Source organism: Oncorhynchus gorbuscha, linkage group LG11 (assembly GCF_021184085.1).
Source record: "Oncorhynchus gorbuscha isolate QuinsamMale2020 ecotype Even-year linkage group LG11, OgorEven_v1.0, whole genome shotgun sequence".
NCBI lineage: Eukaryota > Metazoa > Chordata > Actinopteri > Salmoniformes > Salmonidae > Oncorhynchus > Oncorhynchus gorbuscha.
The window spans coordinates 30,905,527-30,924,480 of NC_060183.1; the positions used below are offsets into that span (position 1 = coordinate 30,905,527).

At 41.6% G+C, this 18,954-nt stretch overlaps 2 protein-coding genes across 2 annotated transcripts in view; both read left to right on the plus strand.

Moving 5' to 3' along the window:
* The window catches only part of LOC124048505 (U5 small nuclear ribonucleoprotein 40 kDa protein-like), a 35,033-nt gene extending 32,200 nt beyond the window's left edge, over window positions 1-2,833 (plus strand). The window contains exons 9-11 of the mRNA XM_046369367.1: window positions 779-844; window positions 1,162-1,254; window positions 2,001-2,833. Of these exons, the coding sequence (XP_046225323.1) occupies window positions 779-844; window positions 1,162-1,254; window positions 2,001-2,147 (306 nt within the window). The 3' untranslated portion in view covers window positions 2,148-2,833. The remainder of the gene's footprint in view (window positions 1-778; window positions 845-1,161; window positions 1,255-2,000) is intronic.
* A 1,029-nt stretch (window positions 2,834-3,862) lies between these two features.
* Window positions 3,863-18,954, plus strand: part of sult1st6 (sulfotransferase family 1, cytosolic sulfotransferase 6) — a 45,015-nt gene continuing 29,923 nt past the window's right edge. The window contains exons 1-2 of the mRNA XM_046369370.1: window positions 3,863-4,454; window positions 7,295-7,423. Of these exons, the coding sequence (XP_046225326.1) occupies window positions 4,268-4,454; window positions 7,295-7,423 (316 nt within the window). The 5' untranslated portion in view covers window positions 3,863-4,267. The remainder of the gene's footprint in view (window positions 4,455-7,294; window positions 7,424-18,954) is intronic.

The window sequence follows — 18,954 nt, forward strand, 5'->3', positions numbered from 1 at the left end:
GTTGCAGTTCTTGACACAAACTGGTGCACCTGGCACCTACTACCACACAGTACCGTGTTCAAAGGCACCTACGTTTTTTTGTCTTTCCCATTCACCCTCTGAATTCCACACATAAACAATCCATGTCTCAATTGTCTCAAGGCTTAGAAATCCTTGTTTGACCCGTCTCCTCCCCTTCATCTACACTGATTGAAGTGGATTTAACAAGTGACGTCAATAAGGGATCACACTTGTACCTTTCACCTGGATTCACCTCGTCAGTCTATGTCGTGGAAAGAGTAGGTGTTCTAATGTTTTGTATACGCAGTGTATCTGTTTGCAGCATAAACTGAGAAGGCAGTTGCAAGCTAACCAAGGATAGTCATCCAGAAGTAATCCGATTTTATTCAGTACATACTGAGAGGTTAAGGGTAACCTTTCTCATGGTTAAAGGTTCAAGATCTGTCTAGTTACAGTAAATCACATAATCCTGCAATCATTGTCTCTGACTTTGACAAACATGTTATTGTTTTCGTTTTAATACAAAATGGTTTCCCCTCAGCTCAGGTACTGTAGCTTTACACAAACTTTAACAATTGTTTTCCTATTTCAATCAATGTGATTATTATCTCCATATTGATACCAGGGCATGGCCCTAAAACTATAGCTTATTACACAATGTATTGGGACATTTGGGTGCCAAAGTGGGTGCAGACAAAGACAGCTGCATAGCATGCATATATGCATAGCATGCACACTTCTCTCTCTCTCTCTTGCACTTTTTCTCTCTCTCTTTTAGATCTGGGATTATGTCTCAGGTCAGAAAGTGACTGAAGTGCCTCATGACTACCAAGGAGAGAGCAAAGTGAGTCCATCAATATAGCCACACACAAAAAATGATCTAAACCTCAACTACTATTCCAAAGGTTATATCTAGAACTTAATACGTTTTTTCTGCTGTCCCCATTGGAGAGCCCTTTGAATAACCCTTTTGGGTTCCAGGTACAACCGTTTTCGATTCCATGTAGAACCCTTTCCGCAGAGGGTTCTACGTGGAACCAAAAGTGTTCTACCTGGGAAAACACAAGGGTTCTTCAACGGGTTATCCCATTGGGACACCCAAAGAACCCTTCTGGAATTATTTGTTCTAAAAGTGCTTGTGTCAAATTGTTGTTCACACAGATCTACACATGCCATTGGCTTGGCCAGGATCATATCGTGGCAGCTGGGAGCCAATCAAATATGCTGAGAGTCATTAACAGGTGGACTATGACGGTTAGTATATTGGTATTTTAGGCACAGCATAAAGTAGTAAAGTTTATAATTATGTAGGAGTTCTTGTGAAGTAAGATATCTTGCAGCTTTGTTCAAGTCTATTATTGCGCGGTGAGTCGTTTATACAGTAAGCACAACTCTGAGAGAAGCGATAAAATATTTATTTATGCACTTTATAAACAAAAAATGGCACTCAACAGTTTACTTGCCATTTTACAATGGACACCTCTTAGCTAGCAACTGTTTACCTTCCTCCTACAGCACATTGTTGTTATACCCTCTGATGGTATAGTAAAAAAACAGACTCCATCAATCAAAGGTTAAAGGGACAATCCACTCAAAACTATTTTTTTTTTTCATTAGTCCACTGTTGATACAGTCCCGAAATGTTTTGCATGTCAGCAGTCATGTTTTCAAGATATTGGAATGATGCTTTTTGCATCATCATGATGATGTGGCCGGTGACACTTCTCAATGTAATCACATCAAGGTCCTTCACCGTTGTTCTCATCTGGTAATCAATGGCACTTCTTTGTCCTAATAATGCATGGAAATAGATATATATTTTTTCAAATCAACACTGAAGAAATGAATATAATTATGAATTCACAGAAATCTAATATTCTTCAACCAACTCTTTCTATTTCTGTCTTTATTTGTCTCTCTTTTACACTTCCTCCCCTTCTTCTTCCTCCTCCTTACCCTCCCTCTTGCTCTCCCTCCTCTCCCTCTCCCTTCCCACTCAGACTGAGTCCAGGTTGCTGGGCCTGTCCTCGGCCGTGTTTGGCTCGTCCGTGTGTCTGGCGGGGAAGTGGACAGGACTGATTGCAGCCACTTCTGGGACCAGTGTGTATCTGCTGGAGCGAGATGGTCAGCAGCATTCCAAAAAGTAGGGCCTCCAAGGAGAAATTATGTTACATTCAACGGCGCCGTTCGGTCGTCGGTCGCTGTGTGTTTAACACACGCAGAACATTACGTTTTTGTTTACATGTCCTGAATGTAAAGATGTAAACTTGTTTTAGTAAAAAAAATATATATATAATAATTCTAAAACATTTTTTTTTTTGGTGCACACGGATTACTTTAACTCAAATGTAACGCAAGAGGTACCAAATTATTTAATGTTGTATTCATATATTTGCTAAAGCTCTTCCACATTCATATCCTGCATGGAAGCAACAGTATTTTGTTTTAGTCTCCCTCTAAACTTACTGTTGTTAATTCTGCTTTTATTACTTGATGCCGAGATGTTGAGTTACAGAACGTACACTCTTTTTATATATAAGACATTGAACTATGTCATGTGCAGGCGGATATATTTCAACAATGCAGTGTGAGTACGGACACGAGAGCAGACTTTTGTGAAAAAATGTTGACTGCCAAAGTGCCTGAGGCCTGTTGCTCCAGTCATTGTCTCACAGGACTAGACAACTATAGGACTTAAGTCGAAAGTTAACTAACTTTAGGGTGTGTTTGTGTAACGGATGTGAAACGGCTAGCTTAGTTAGCGGTGCGCGCTAAATAGCGTTTCAATCGGTTACGTCACTTGCTCTGAGACCTTGAAGTAGTGTTTCCCCTTGCTCTGCAAGGGCCGCGGCTTTTGTGGAGCGATGGGTAACGATGCTTCGTGGGTGACTGTTGTCGATGTGTGCAGAAGGTCCCTGGTTCGCGCCCGGGTATGGGCGAGGGGACGGGTTTAAAATTATACTGTTACATTGATGCTGTTGACCCGGATTACTGGTTGCTGCGGAAAAAGGAGGAAGGTCAAAAGGGGGGTGAGTGTAACGGATGTGAAACGGCTAGCTTAGTTAGCGGTGCGCGCTAAATAGCGTTTCAATCGGTTACGTCGCTTGCTCTGAGACCTTGAAGTAGTAGTTCCCCTTGCTCTGCAAGGGCCGCGGCTTTTGTGGAGCGATGGGTAACGATGCTTCGTGGGTGACTGTTGTCGATGTGTGCAGAGAGTCCCTGGTTCACGCCCGGGTATGGGCGAGGGGACGGATGTAAAGTTATTCTGTTACATTTGCAAACTAGCAGGCTTCAACGTTTCATAAGAGGCCATCCAAGGGAACTGTAAAATGTGTGTGTGAGCAGGAGATTAGACAAAGAACAATGGAATTTTAAAGCAGCCATAATAGAAAAAGTGAATACTTGTCTAATTAAACTAATCTATGTCAATCAAATGTTCTTGTGCTGTCTTTTGTTTATTTCTTAATTAGACTATAGCAACCTGTTTTTACTTGGGAAGTAAATAGCCGAAGGCTAGCTCCTCTGTTTGGAACTGATAGCTCTAGACACTCCCTTGTCCCTCCCTCGAACTCCATATTCACTGGTAAAAAAAGAAAAAAAGAAAGTGGAATTCAGTCTGGCCTGGGGAGTTACATAAGGGCACTTTAGTATAGGATGTCGGAATGGCTTACACCGGGATAGAGCTCAGAGCAGGCGGACAGCACTCAGCCAGAGAGAGGAGGTTAAAAACAGAGTAGGAGAAGGGAGAGAACATTTTGGGCCTAGACAAATATTCTAGGAGATAGGGATAGTAAGAAGGGAGTAAGATCATATAGTCAAATATTACAGAGAGAGAGAGAGAGGGGGGGTGAGAGGGAGAGAGAGAGAGAATAAGAACAAGGAGAGGTAGAGTAGACAGAGACTAGTTTGAGAGCAGACACCGGAATCTACAGCAGCTAAGGTAGAGACAGATGCCATATACTCTTCTGTGCTTTTCTAGTCTTCAGCAGACAAGAGATACAGAGAAAGTTATTTAGGATAAACAAAAGAAGTGAGAGATCTTGCATAGAGAGAGAGAGAGAAAGATGTTAGAAAGCTAGAGTGATACAGAGAGAAGAACAAGCAAGTCAACTTTCTGTGCATACTGACAAAGAGGACCAACCACTCCAAGAAGATAAGCAGAATACCGTACTTAAACACTTTTACGTTCTTGGGCTCCCTGTGGTCTTCTCTTGGTCTCCTTGTGGTCTGCTTGTGGTTCTGCTTCCTCGTGGAGGAATTTGAAGTCATGGCTGGGAAAGAAGAGCTGTCCTACAGCGAGGCCATCGCAGCAGCGGGTGACGCATTCCACCGCTTTCCCCTGATCAAGATCCAAGGGGTCCCTCTCATGTGCCCCATTGTCCACAACTGGGACTCTATCTGGGCCTTCTGCCCCGATCCCTCTGATCTCCTCATTGCCACCTACCCGAAAGCAGGTAACTGGAAAGAGGTTATTTATAATTGATTTTGTCATTCACAGATGATTAAAGGTAGCCTGGTTTAACCAGACTGAAAACTGCGCTCACAGAATAATGCCGTCACAGGGTTCAGGCTGGTTTAACCAGGCTAGATCAAAGGGACAAATATGAAATCAAAGTTTGTCAGATACTTAGAGACCTTGAAAGTAGTCGAACGCCAAGATGAGTCCACACACCACGGCATCGTTTGTCTTGAGCTAGCTTCACAGGAGGCTGGTGAGGGGAGGACATAATAATGGCTGGAATGGAGTGAATGGAATGGTGTCAAAACGCATGTAGATCATGTGTTTGATACTGTTCCAATAATTCCATTCCAGCCATTACTATGAGCCCGTCCTCCCAAATGAAGGTGCCTCCTGTGCTAGCTACATGCCTCAAACCAAAATGAATGAACCAGATAAGCACAGCGAATCCTGAAAACAATAAGGTGCTTATCCTTTTCATTGATTTTGGATTGTGGTTCATAGCTTGATCTTCTTAACCTGGGTCATCGTGGAGTTACAGTATCTCAACAGAAGACTACCCACATGAAAAAATACTTTTCTATAGAATACTACAGTATTTACTATATGATTCTGTAGTATACTGTACAATACTATACTTCACACTGTAGTATCCCTTAATCTTGTGTCGTACTTACTACGTAAAATAGGTAAAAGAATAACACTGTACTACAGTAATGTTCGCAAAAACATTACAGTCCGCAGAAAAACTACAGTTGTTTTATCATAGTAATACCACAGTATGTCATTTGCATATACCCTGCCCATTTCCCTCCCCCATATCTCAATTTGTGCCAACCATAAGTGAGAAACATACAGGTAACTGACTAAATAAAGGAAACACCAACATAAAGTGTCTTCACAGTTCGTTGGGTCACCACGAGCCAGAACAGCTTCAATGCACCTTGGTATTGATTCTATACTGAACAAATATACAAAAACGCAACATGTAAATTGTTGTTCCCATTTTGAGCACACATTTGTTTACAATGCCTGTTAGTGAGCATTTGCCAAGATTATCCTTCCACCTGACAGGTGTGGCATATCAAAAAGATGATTAAACAGCATGATCATTACACAGGTGCACCTTGTGCTGGAGGTGTGCAGTTTTATTGTACAACACAAGGCCACAGATATCTCATGTTGAGGGAGCGTGCAATTGGGATGCTGACTACAGGAATGTCCAACAGAGTTGTTGCCAGATAATTTAATGTTCATTTCTCTACCATAAACTGCCTCAAACGTTGTTTTAGAGATTTTGACAGTACATCCAGGTTAGGGTTAGGGTCTAGGGCAGTAAAAGTAAAGATATGTGCATAGAAAATGACTAAAGTTAAAGTGAAAGTCACCCAGTAAAATACTACTTGAGTAAAAGTCTAAAAGTAATTGGTTTCAAATATACCTAAGTATCAAAGTAAATGCAATTGATAAAATGTACTTAAGTATCAAAAGTAAAAGTAGAAATAATTTAAAATTCCTTATATTAAGCAAACCAGACAGCATGATTTTCTTGTTTTTTAAATTTACAGATAGCCAGGGATGGGGAGTAAGGAATCCGTCACACGTAAGGGATTACAAAAAACGGTAACTGTAATTCGTTACATTACCAGCAAAAATATTGTAATCAGATCACAGGTACGTTTGAAAAACGAGATGATTACTTTTAAGTGCGAGAAATACATATTTGACACTTCTCTGTTTTCTCAATGACATTCAAAGCAGCATTGAAAAAAGGCACAAATTTAAGTTCTTTCCACCCGAGCGAGTCTGAACACGTCAGAGATCACTAAACACACCAAATGTGATCGATCGATTACGGGAAAAGCGCAGTAGCAGGCTTTTTTAGGCTACAGTCCAAGGTATGTCTTCCAATGGTGCGACTGCTCTTGGCATCCAAAGATTATCCAATTTAAATAAACGCTTGGAGGTAAGAATGACAGCAGTGGTGTAGTCTACGGTGATATGGATATCACTTATTATTGATATCTACAAAGCGTATTGATGTGAATCACACTGCAGCTCTCTCATGTAGCTATTTGTGCCTTACTGATATGGTTGTTGTGGATGGCTGTTCACAAATCTAAATGTGTATTTGAACCCAATAATGGTTGAATTCAAGAAGTTTAAACTTCTTCTTTTTTTACAGTAGACAATGAATGCGCTCTTGCAACAGCTGCATAGTGTAGATCCCAGCCTATAGAAAAAAAGTAGTGCTTTTATTGCTTAATCTAATTCGTGCTAATAAATACAAAATAAATCCAGAGGCCTAATGGAAACATGCTCAAACTCGCACACTTTTGACAGACTTAAAAAGGGGCAATCTGTAGTTGTTACATTTTTTGACAAATACATTTTATATATATATATATATAGAAGTTCTGAACTGTTCATTCAGACCCCAGTCCTACCTACAGGTTATGAAAAATGGGCTCTTTTAGTATTTGTCCAGTACATTTCCTGAAGGTTAAAGTCCCCACTTCTATGTCAAAGATAATAAAACAAAAACACTATAGTAAATACTTACACCATATAATATTTTTTTCATGTGGGTATTTTGGAGTGGGAGAACACATTAATTGTACTGGCCACTGGTTTGGAATGTCCACTGCATACCCCTAAAGTAATGTAAATTCCAAAGAAATAGAATTACTAGAATGGACATTCTCATTCAAGTCAATCATCTGTGATAGGTGGACTGTTGGCGGTACCCATGAGTGTTCCAGTCAACTTGCCGGGGTCTGAGGGGCTTCTAGTAATTATATTTCAATGGGCCCCTCTACCTTTCCTGTCTCTCAGGAACCACGTGGACCCAGGAGATCGTGGACCTGCTGCTTAACAACGGAGACGCAGAGGTCGCAAGGAGAGCACCCACCTCCTTCCGAATCCCATTTCTGGAGATCCACTCCCCCCCGCCCATCCCCTCTGGTGCGTGTGTATGTGTGTGTGTGTGTGTGCTTTCACATCCTACAAGCTGTTCAGAGCTCATTGTGTATCATTGTAGCAGACCTGGGTCAAATACCTATTTTCAAATACTTCTTGCAATACCTTTTTTGCTAGAGTCTGCCTGGAGTGCCAGATGGGCAGGGTTTGCAATTTTGGGAAGTTTCTATTAGGTTATTAAGCCAGTCAAGCTCAAATAGGCATAGATAAAGTATTTATAGGCAGAGATAAAGTATTTATTTTCAAGCTTCTGTTCTATTTCTTCTTCCTACTTAGCTTAAATGCATCTCGTAACGCTGGGTTTGTGTACCCCACGGCTCACAAACCCAATTTCTGGAGGAATGTTTGGGCGCTGGTCTTAATAACAACCTGTTTCCTCTACCTTGATCAGAGAATTAGTTATTAACCCACAAACATCTCCCCCCAGTGTGTGTGTGTGCGTGTGTGTGTTTGTGCTTGTGTGTGTTAAAAGCAAGTACAGAGAACAAGGCCAAAATCACTTGTGCTGTGATTGCTAACCTTCTTTATTGAGTGTGCAACAGTGTTTTATGATGCACGACGGCTGACGCAACAAATATAAAGTTTACTTTATTGTTCATGGTCGAGAGGAAATATGCCTTTTTATTTTTATCCACACACACACACACACACACACACACACACACACACACACACACACACACACACACACACACACACACACACACACACACACACACACACACACACACACACACACACACACACACACACACACACACACACACACACACACACACACAAAATGTTGTATTAGGCCTTGTATGGATGGATGCTTTTGTAATATACTGTATCTGTCCTACTATGGCATCTAAGACACACACACACACACACACACACACACACACACACACACACACACACACACACACACACACACACACACACACACACACACACACACACACACACACACACACACACACACACACACACACACACACACACACACACACACACACACACACACACACACACAAAATGTTGTATTAGGCCTTGTATGGATGGATGCTTTTGTAATATACTGTATCTGTCCTACTATGGCATCTAAGACAGCATAGGCAGCAACATTGAGGCGATCTCCATTTTGAAGTAGTCAATTTCCTTCTTTTGTGTTAAAAAATAAATAAAGCTTATAATGGTAATTTAACGCCACCTACAGTGCTGGTGTCCTGAACCAAATATTGTGTCATTCAAGTATTTTGGCCACTAAATGGCAGTGATACAGCTTAAACCCATTTACAAATCAGGCAACCCAATTTGAAGAAGAAGCCAATGCGCTGATCATTGGCTGATCACTCCCAACTCATAGGAATCCCCACCCAGGTGGCTTTTGGGGAGAGAAAAAAATCTAAATTTTTCTTGATTTCAATGTCTTTGGGTAAATCTTCTAATTTTAAATCAACTAATAAGGCAGCTTAATAACTTTTTGATTAGTAACATCAATGACACATTATAGCTAAACTAAGGATTTCTTTTTAAATGAAAGCCCCAGATGCTTAAATATAAGGTCCTTCATTTCTAATGACATATGATTTATAATTTTGGCTCACAATTTAATTTCCCTTCATTTAAATATAGTAACACCATTGACACTTTTAGACACACCAAATCATCAAACAGAATACTCAAATTTGTGACATATTAAGATTATTATTAAACAAATATATACAGTGCCTTGCGAAAGTATTCGGCCCCCTTGAACTTTGCAACCTTTTGCCACATTTCAGGCTTCAAACATAAAGATATAAAACTGTATTTTTTTGTGAAGAATCAACAACAAGTGGGACACAATCATGAAGTGGAACGACATTTATTGGATATTTCAAACTCTTTTAACAAATCAAAAACGGAAAAAAATTGGGCGTGCAAAATTATTCAGCCCCTTTACTTTCAGTGCAGCAAACTCTCCAGAAGTTCAGTGAGGATCTCTGAATGATCCAATGTTGACCTAAATGACTAATGATGATAAATACAATCCACCTGTGTGTAATCAAGTCTCCGTATAAATGCGCCTGCACTGTGATAGTCTCAGAGGTCCATTAAAAGCACAGAGAGCATCATGAAGAACAAGGAACACACCAGGCAGTTTGAAATATCCAATAAATGTCGTTCCACTTCATGATTGTGTCCCACTTGTTGTTGATTCTTCACAAAAAAATACAGTTTTATATCTTTATGTTTGAAGCCTGAAATGTGGCAAAAGGTCGCAAAGTTCAAGGGGGCCGAATACTTTCGCAAGGCACTGTATATAAATACACACACAGTGCCAGTCAAACGTTTGGACAAACCTAATCATTCAATGATTTTTCTTTGTTTGTACTACTTTCTACATTGTAGAATAATAGTGAAGACATCAAAAGTATGAAATAACACATATAGAATCACGTAGTAACCAAAATACAAATCAAAATATCGTGCATATTTCTACAGAATGCTGTGGTAGCCATGCTGGTTAAGTGTGCCTTAAATTGTAAATAAATCACCTACAGTGTCACCAACAAAACACCCACACACCATCACACCTCTTCCATCACACCTCTTCACACCTCTTCCATGCTTCACGGTCGGAACCACACATGCAGAGATCATCTGTTCACAAAGACACAGCGGTTGGAACCAAAATCTCAAATTTGGACTCATCAACCTAAAAGACAGATTTCCACTGGTCTAATTTTAATTGTTCATGTTTCTTGGCCCAAGCATGTCCCTTCTTCTTATTGGTGTCCTTTAGAAATGGTTTCTTTGCAGCAATTTGACCATGAAGGCCTGATTCATGCAGTGTCCTCTGAACAGTCTCCTTGATGTTTAGATGTGTCTGTTACTTGAACTCTGTGAAGCATTTATTTGGTATGCAATCTGAGGTGCATTTAACTCTAATGAACTTATCCTCTGCAGCATGGGTAACTCTGGGTCTTCCTTTCCCGTGGCGGTCCTCGTGAGAGACAGTTTCATCATAGCGGTTTTTGCAACTACACTGGAAGAAACGTTCAAAGTTCTTGAAATTTTACATACCTTCCCAAAGAGCCATGGACCTTCGGCCGAGAGGCAAGAAGGATTACCAAAACATTGTTGAATCCCAAGATAATGATAGCACCACAGCAGGCAAGATTAGCATTAGCCCTCATAACTCTGATGACAATTCGAGACTGTTGCTCTCAGCAGTTCAGATGTCTTGTCTTTTCGTGTCCCGTGTATATATATTTTTTCCTTCGTATATATTTTGTATATACTTTTTATATTTTTTAATTCAATTTCAACATACTCTTCTGCAACCCGCCCCACCCAATTTGGTACGGATCTGCTATTTTCTATACTTTAGAATCGGAACCCCCAACAGAAGCTAGCCTGCTAACTAGCTACTAGCTAGTAGTCAGTTAGCAACTGCCAGCGGTCATCAGCTAATCTTAGCCCGGTCAACTCCTGCCAGTCTGCACAGCGCGATTCAACCCAGAGCATGCCAGACTGCTTTTTCTCCACCAAATCTCCACATCTCTGGATTCCTACCGCAAGCTCTGTAACTTTTCACCTGGATCATCGCAGCTAGCTAGCTGCTATCCGAGTGGCTACTCCTGGCTAACGTCTCTGTCCAGAAGCAAGCACCAGTTAGCCTGGAACTAGCCTCGTGCTAGGCCCATCTTAGCTGAAGAGGCCCATCTTAGCTGAAGAGGTCCATCAGCCACTCCTTGGGCTACAATACCTACTTTGCCAATTAGCCTGGACCCCTTTTACTGCAGACGCCGAGCCCGCCGATCCATCACGACTGGTCTACCGATGTAATCCGCCAGAGGGGGTTTCAACAGGCCCCTCCATCGCGACATCCCCTGAAGGCTCATCCGCTTGCATATCGCGGGGACAATTCGATGTTATTGCAGTCCACCGCAGGATGTTTTTATGCTGGTCGAGGGCAGTCAGGTTTGGAGTGAGCCAAGGGCTATATCTGTTCTTAGTTCTACATTTTTTGAAAGGGGCATGCTTATTTTAGATGGTGAGGAAATTACTTTTAAAAATGACCAGGCATCCTCGACTGATGGGATGAGGTCAATATCCTTCCAGGATTCCCGGGCCAGGTCAATTAGAAAGGACTGCTCACAGAAGTGTTTTAGGGAGCGTTTGACAGTGATGAGGGTTGGTCGTTTGACCGCGGACCCATAACAGCAGAGGTGTATTTGGAGGGCAAGTTGGTCATGATGATATCTATGAGGGTGCCAAAGTTGACGGATTTAAGGTTGTACCTGGTGGGTTCCATGATCATTTGTGTGAGATTGAGGGCATCTAGCTTAGATTGTAGGACTGCTGGGGCGTTACGCATAACCCAGTTTAGGTCACCTAACAGAACGAACTCTGAAGATAGATGAGGGGTAATCAATTCACATATGGCGTCCAGGGTACAGCTGGGAGCTGAGGGGGGTCTATAACAGGCGGCAACAGTGAGAGACTTATTTCTGGAGAGATTAATTTTTAAAATTAGAAGCTCAAACTGTTTGGGCATAGACCTGGAAAGTATGACAGAACCTTTCAAGCTATCTTTGCAGTAGATTGCAACTCCTCCCCCTTTGGCAGTTCTATCTTGATGGAAAATGTTATAGTTGGGGATGGAAATCTCAGAATATTTGGTGGCCTTCCTAAGCCAGGATTCAGACATGGCATGGACATCAGGGTTGGCTAAGTGTGCTAAAGCAGTGAGTAAAACAAACTTAGGGAGGAGACTTCTGATGTTGACATGCATGAAACCAAAGCTTTTTCGGTTACAGAAGTCAACAAATGAGAGTGCCTGGGGACACGCAGGGCCTGATTTAACCTCCACATCACCCGAGGAACAGAGGAGGAGTAGGATAAGGGTACGGCTTTAGGCTATCAAAACTGGTCGTCTAGTGCGTTGGCGACAGAGAATAAAAGGAGCCAATTTCTGGGTGTGGTAGAATAGATTCGGGGCATAGTGTACAGACAGAAATATGGTGGCATGCGGGTACAGTGGAGGTAAACCCAGGAATTTTGTGATGATAAGAGAGGTTGCATCTCTGGATATACTAGTTGTGCTGGGTAAGATCACCACATGTGTGGGAGGTGGGACAAAGGAGTTATCTGAGGCATGTTGTGTGGGACTAGAGGCTCCGCAGTAAACTAAAACAATGATAACTATCCTAAACAACAATATACAAGGCATATTGACATTTGAGAGAGACATAAAGCTGGGCATAAAGCAATCACAGGTGTTGATTGGGAGAGCTAGCTAAGACAACAACAGCTACTCAGCTAAGACAACAACAAGTAAAATAGCGATGAATGGGCAGAGAGGGTCAGTTAACTACTCATAGGGGCTGAGTTTGAAGCTGGGGCCGACAGATAAACAAACAAAAAAACAGAATGGAGTACCGTGATTAATGAACAGTCCAGCAGGCATCAGCTATGTAGACAATTGATCATAGGGTCCAGTGAACAGCAATAGATGAAACAGGGAAGCCGCTGGGTAGTCGTTACTACCTAGCAAGCGGGAGACACAGCGTTTAAAGTTAGCAGGCCGGAGCTAGTAGATGCGCCTGCTCCGACGTCCGGCAAAGGCTGTTTGGGGGCACAGCGGATGGAGTTATGTCGGCAGACTAGTCGTGGTGGAACGGCGGGGCTTCGTGTTGACAAAGGGTCCAGGCCAGTTGGCAAAAGAGGTATTGTGGTTGTAGTAATTTTGTTTGCTACCCGGGTGTTATGGGATTTTTATGAATAATGACTAAATTATGTATACATTTAACTTAGAACTAAACAGAATACTACTATGTTACTGTATGAATGTATGAATCTTATTATAATCATAATACTGAATATAATGTGTGTAGTTTTAGTCAAAAATTAGAACAAGGACTTTCTGTTGCTTGTTAGAAACTAATGGAGCTATCGTCACACCGACTGGAATACTGTGTTCCTTACAGGACATCCTGTCTCTACCCAGGGAGGGGGATACCTTGGGCTTGTAGTAGATTGTTTAACAGGTGGCAGACAATGTGGGAAGGCTTGTGAACTATATTGCCATTGTATCCGAGAAGAAGAGAGACATTAATGACTAAATGTGAGGTATATAAACCAATGTACATTGTATTAGGACCAGCGCTCTTGAGAATAAATGCTATTGTCTAATTTTGGTAGACTGGTCTCTGTCTATTTTATGCAAATAAGGATCTTACAAATTCTTAGAAACAGACAGAGTGATTTCAATTGAATTGGTTAATGAACACATATAGGAATTGTTATATTCCTTTAACACCGGGAGATGCATCTGGCTCGCGGCTAACTGGTGCTAGCTTCGGGGCAGGGGAGTTAGCCACTATAGCCACTCGGTAGTGTGACAGGTTAAAGGAAATATTCATAGCCTGTTATACATTAAAAAGTATTAGTAAGTTCATAGTATGTGAGGATCTTAAAACATCTAAGGTTAAAAATATGCATTCAGTAATAGTTGATAGAGATTGATAATATTCATATAATTGTGTTAAAGTTAAAATCCGTCAAGCGTACAAAGGGTACGAATTGTGAGAGTAATGTGTAAACATTATATTGATTACTTTATTTTGTGGTGCCTAAAAGTGTTAATCTGTGATCTACGAAATGCTCTTAATCTATGAGCCGGAGATCAATTGCTCTGGTCTCCGCCCATATTCCTGGGTTAATCGTGGTCTTTTCTCATTGAACTAAAAGTTGAATTGAGAAAACAATACCGTATCACTCTCATGATTATTTCTCCCCTGTTTTCAGGTACGTTATTGATGATAAAAAAAGAGTAATTTAAATGTAATAACTCGCTAACATGTTAAGAATGTTTAAGGTGTGTCTTAGTAACATCTTGAGGAAGTTAGAGCTAAGTTTGCAGAGAGTAATATTAGCCCTGTTCGGTTGTAGCGAAGAATAGCATCTTTCTGAGAGTAGCTGCCATTTTATATCGATTGTGAATGAACATGTGCGTTGTTAAAGATATTTTGCTGTGTTATTTGTATAATGGTTTTTCTGTTGTTTTGTAATGTGTTACTTTTGTAAAATGATTGAACTAAAAGTTGAATTGAGAATACAAAACCGTATCACTCTTGTGATTATTTCTCCCCTGTTTTCAGGGGCGTAACAGTAGCAGCTAGCTAACAGTGATGACCCGGTGCGAAGGTCCAGAGTTTACAGCAAGGATCCGGTGGAGTAGTGGAATTCTAGCCGTGTTGGGAAAGAGTCCGGGAAGAGTCCGGGAAGAGTCCTGGCGGCATCAGCTGTGTAGTTGAGTGATCACTGAGCGGTCCGGGAGATGGCCTTGGCTCATAGCTAGCTTCCGTGCTGGGCCACTCGGTGGCAGCTAGCTAGCTGTGATGATCAGGAGTAATGGTCCAGGGCTTACGGCAGGAATCTGGCATTGTAGTGGAGAAAACAGTCCGATACTGGCAGGCTAGCAAGTTGAATGAAGCGTCTGGTGTCTGTGCCGAAGGTAAAGGCCACTAGCAGTGGCTGACAATGATGAAATAGCTAGTAGCTAATTAGCTGGTTAGCTTCTGATGGCTAGCTGCTGATGGAGGTTCTGGCTAAAAGGTCTAAAAATAGCAGCTCCGTATCAAATTGGGTGAGGCAGGTTACCGGAAGGTATATGTCATTTGAAAATAAATGGAAATATATACAAAAAAAGACGAAAAATACCAAATGTACACGGGAGAACGACAAACCACGTCTGCACTGCTACGCCATCTTGCAGTCTATCACAGTGCCATCCGTTTTGTCACCAAAGCCCTATATACTACCCACCACTACGACCTGTATGCTCTCGTTGGCTGGCCCTCGCTTCATATTGCTCACCAAAACCACTGGCTCCAGGTCATCTACAAGTCTTTGCTAGCTGAAGTCCTGCCTTATCTCAGCTCACTGGTCACCATAGCAGCACCCACCCGTAGCATGCACAGGTATATTTCACTGGTCACCCCCAAAGCCAATTCCTCCTTTGGCCGCCTTTCCTTCCAGTTCCTTTAAATTATTGCTGCTGCCAATGACTGGAACGAATTGCAAAAATCACTGTAAGCATCACTATAAGCATCAGCTGTCAGAGCAGCTCACAGATCATTGCACCTGTACATTGCCCATCTGTAAACAGCCCATCCAACTACCTCATCCCCATATTGTTATTTTAAATTTTGCTCCTTTGCACCCCAGTATCTCTACTTGCACATTCATCTTCTGCACATCTATCACCCTAGTGTTTAATTGCTAAATTGTAATTACTTCGCCACTACGGCCTATTTATTGCCTTACCTCCCTAATCTTACCTCATTTGCACACACTGTATATAGATTTTTTTCTATTGTGTTATTGATTGTACGTTTGTTTATTCCATGTGTAACTCTGTGTTGTTGTTTGTGTCACACTGCTTTGCTTTATCTTGGCCAGGTCGCAGTTGTAAATGAGAACTTGTTCTCAACTGGCCTACCTGGGTAAATAAAGGTGAAATACATTTTTTTAAAGTAAAATTAAAAAAACTCTCCTCCCGGATATTCAAGATAGTAACAAAGGTCTTTCACTGGAAATTGGCAAGAAATCATCTGAACTCTGTTCTTCCATTGACGACCTGAAATACTCCCTGAACGATCTCCTTTTGAGAACGACTGAGGCTGAGTTACGCATTAGCACCGTTGAAGATACCGTCACTCGACATGACCAGGTTATGAACCAGCTGCAGAAGGACAACGCCTCTCTCATAAACAAGGTAGACCAGATGGAGAACCGGAGCAGGCGTAGCAATATCCGTGTGGTGGGATTGAAAGAGGACTGCAAGGGCCGTGACCTAGTCCATTTCTTCACTCAATGGATCCCGGATGTCCTAAGCATAGTCACTTAATAATGTTAGCATATCTTGCATTATTCATTCATGTACAGTGGGGCAAAAAGTATTTAGTCAGCCACCAATTGTGCAAGTTCTCCCCCTTAAAAAGATGAGAGGGCCTGTAATTGTCATCATTGGTACACTTCAACTATTACAGACAAAATGAGAGAAAAAATCCAGAAAATCACATTGTAGGATTTTTTATGAATTTATTGGTGGAAAATAAGTATTTGGTCACCTACAAACAAGCAAGATTCCTGGCTCTCACAGACCTGTCACTTCTTCTTTAAGAGGCTCCTCTGTCCTCCACTCGTTACCTGTATTAATGGCACCTGTTTGAACTTGTTATCAGTATAAAAGACACCTGTCCACAACCTCAAACAGTCACACTCCAAACTCCACTATGGCCAAGACCAAAGAGCTGTCAAAGGACACCAGAAACAAAATTGTCGACCTGCACCAGGCTGGGAAGACTGAATCTGCAATAGGTAAGCAGCTTGGTTTGAAGAAATCAACTGTGGGAGCAATTATTAGGAAATGGAAGACATACAAGACCACTAATAATCTCCCTCGATCTGGGGCTCCACGCAAGATCTCACCCGTGGGGTCAAAATGATCACAAGAACGGTGAGCAAAAATCCCAGAACCACACGGGGGGACCTAGTGAATGACCTGCAGAGAGCTGGGACCAAAGTAACAAAGCCTACCATCAGTAACTCACTACGCCGCCAGGGACTCAAATCCTGCAGACGTGTCCCCCTGCTTAAGCCAGTACATGTCCAGGCCCGTCTGAAGTTTGCTAGAGAGCATTTGGATGATCCAGAAGAAGATTGGGAGAATGTCATATGGTCAGATGAAACCAAAATATTACTTTTTGGTAAAAACTCAACTCGTCGTGTTTGGAGGACAAAGAATGCTGAGTTGCATCCAAAGAACACCATACCCACTGTGAAGCATGGTGTGACGGCCCTGAATTTTTCTGAACCGTCTCAGTGCAGCTCCTTCCAATAACGCGCTTTCCCTTTAATTCCCAATTAAATAGCCAGCATTAGCTGCGCAAAAGTGGGGTTGTGATGGAGACGTGAATGAGGATGTGTTCAACCCTCAGTTCCGAAGCTTCTCTTTTCCGTGTGTTTAGTAGCCTAATAGAGTTTACCCAGGATCGGATCCACTCTTTGCGTCTGTTGGCGGATTGGATTGTCTGACTGACCGACTGACTACAACCTTTTTGTATACGGTATTTAATTTCTTTTGATGTGATGTATACTGTGATTTATGTAGTTAGTTGTAGTTGAGGACTTAGTAAGAGTTGATACGCTTAAAGTTCTGTGGTAAAATTGCGTTATTGATTGTATGATTAATACTGGGTTTACGCTACACTGAATGAACGGACAAAAATTGTGTGACAGAAGTCACTTGAGTTCCCTGAACTCTACCGGTCAGGACTCTTTTTAGGCCCGAAGTACAGGACATTTCTGGAGGAACCAGAACTCATTGTGTTATATTATTATATGTGTGTGTAATCATTGATGTTGTTAATACAACCCACGCAAAAGAATATCGTTGTTTTTGAAGTTCTTTTCAATGTTTTAATGGTTTATGAAAAGTTTATTTCCAACCTGACATTTACATAAGTCCTTTGTATTGGTGTAGACTTGACGGACCAGATGGGACTCGTACCCTCCCAAACCAAAAGGAGAAACCAATGTTTTCTCTGGTAGGCACAACCTACCTGACACCCCTATAAATAATAACCTCAAGTCAAAACCGTTACAATAGGGATGGAAACATCATGCTTTGGGGCTGTTTTTCTGCAAAGGGACCAGGAAGACTGATCCGTGTAAAGGAAAGAATGAATGGGGGCCATGTATCGTGAGATTTTGAGTGGAAACCTCCTTCCATCAGCAAGGGCATTGAAGATGAAACGTGGCTGGGTCTTTCAGCATGACAATGATCCCAAACACACCGCCCGGGTCCTGGAGTGGCCTAGTCAGTCTCCAGATCTCAACCCCATAGAAAATCTTTGGAGGGAGTTGAAAGTTCATGTTTCCCAGCAACAGCCCCAAAACATCACTGCTCTAGAGGAGATCTGCATGGAGGAATGGGCCAAAATACCAGCAACAGTGTGTGAAAACCTTGTGAAGACTTACAGAAAACGTTTGACCTCTGTCATTGACAACAAAAGGTATATAACAAAGTATTGAGATAAAATGTTGTTATTGACCAAATACTTATTTTCCACCATAATTTGCAAATGAATTCATAAAAAATCCTACAATGTGATTTTCTGGATTTTTTCTCCTCATTTTGTCTGTCATAGTTGAAGTGTACCTACTTGTTAGATATTACTGCACTGTCGGAGCTAGAAGCACAATCATTTCGCTACACACGCAATAACATCTGCTTATCACGTGTATGTGACCAATAAAATTTGATTTAATTTGATTTAACCAACTTTACCAAGCAGCTGGAAAATGAACGCGCCCACAGAACCTATACTGTCATGCCGGTGAAAGAGGACCCAAAAGCGACTTGGCGAAAACAGAGTCTTTAATCCAGTAAAGTAAATACAAACAAAAAAACAACTTTCACTCGAAATGACGAGGACAAACTGGAGACTCGATCTTGAACAGCAGGTGAACAG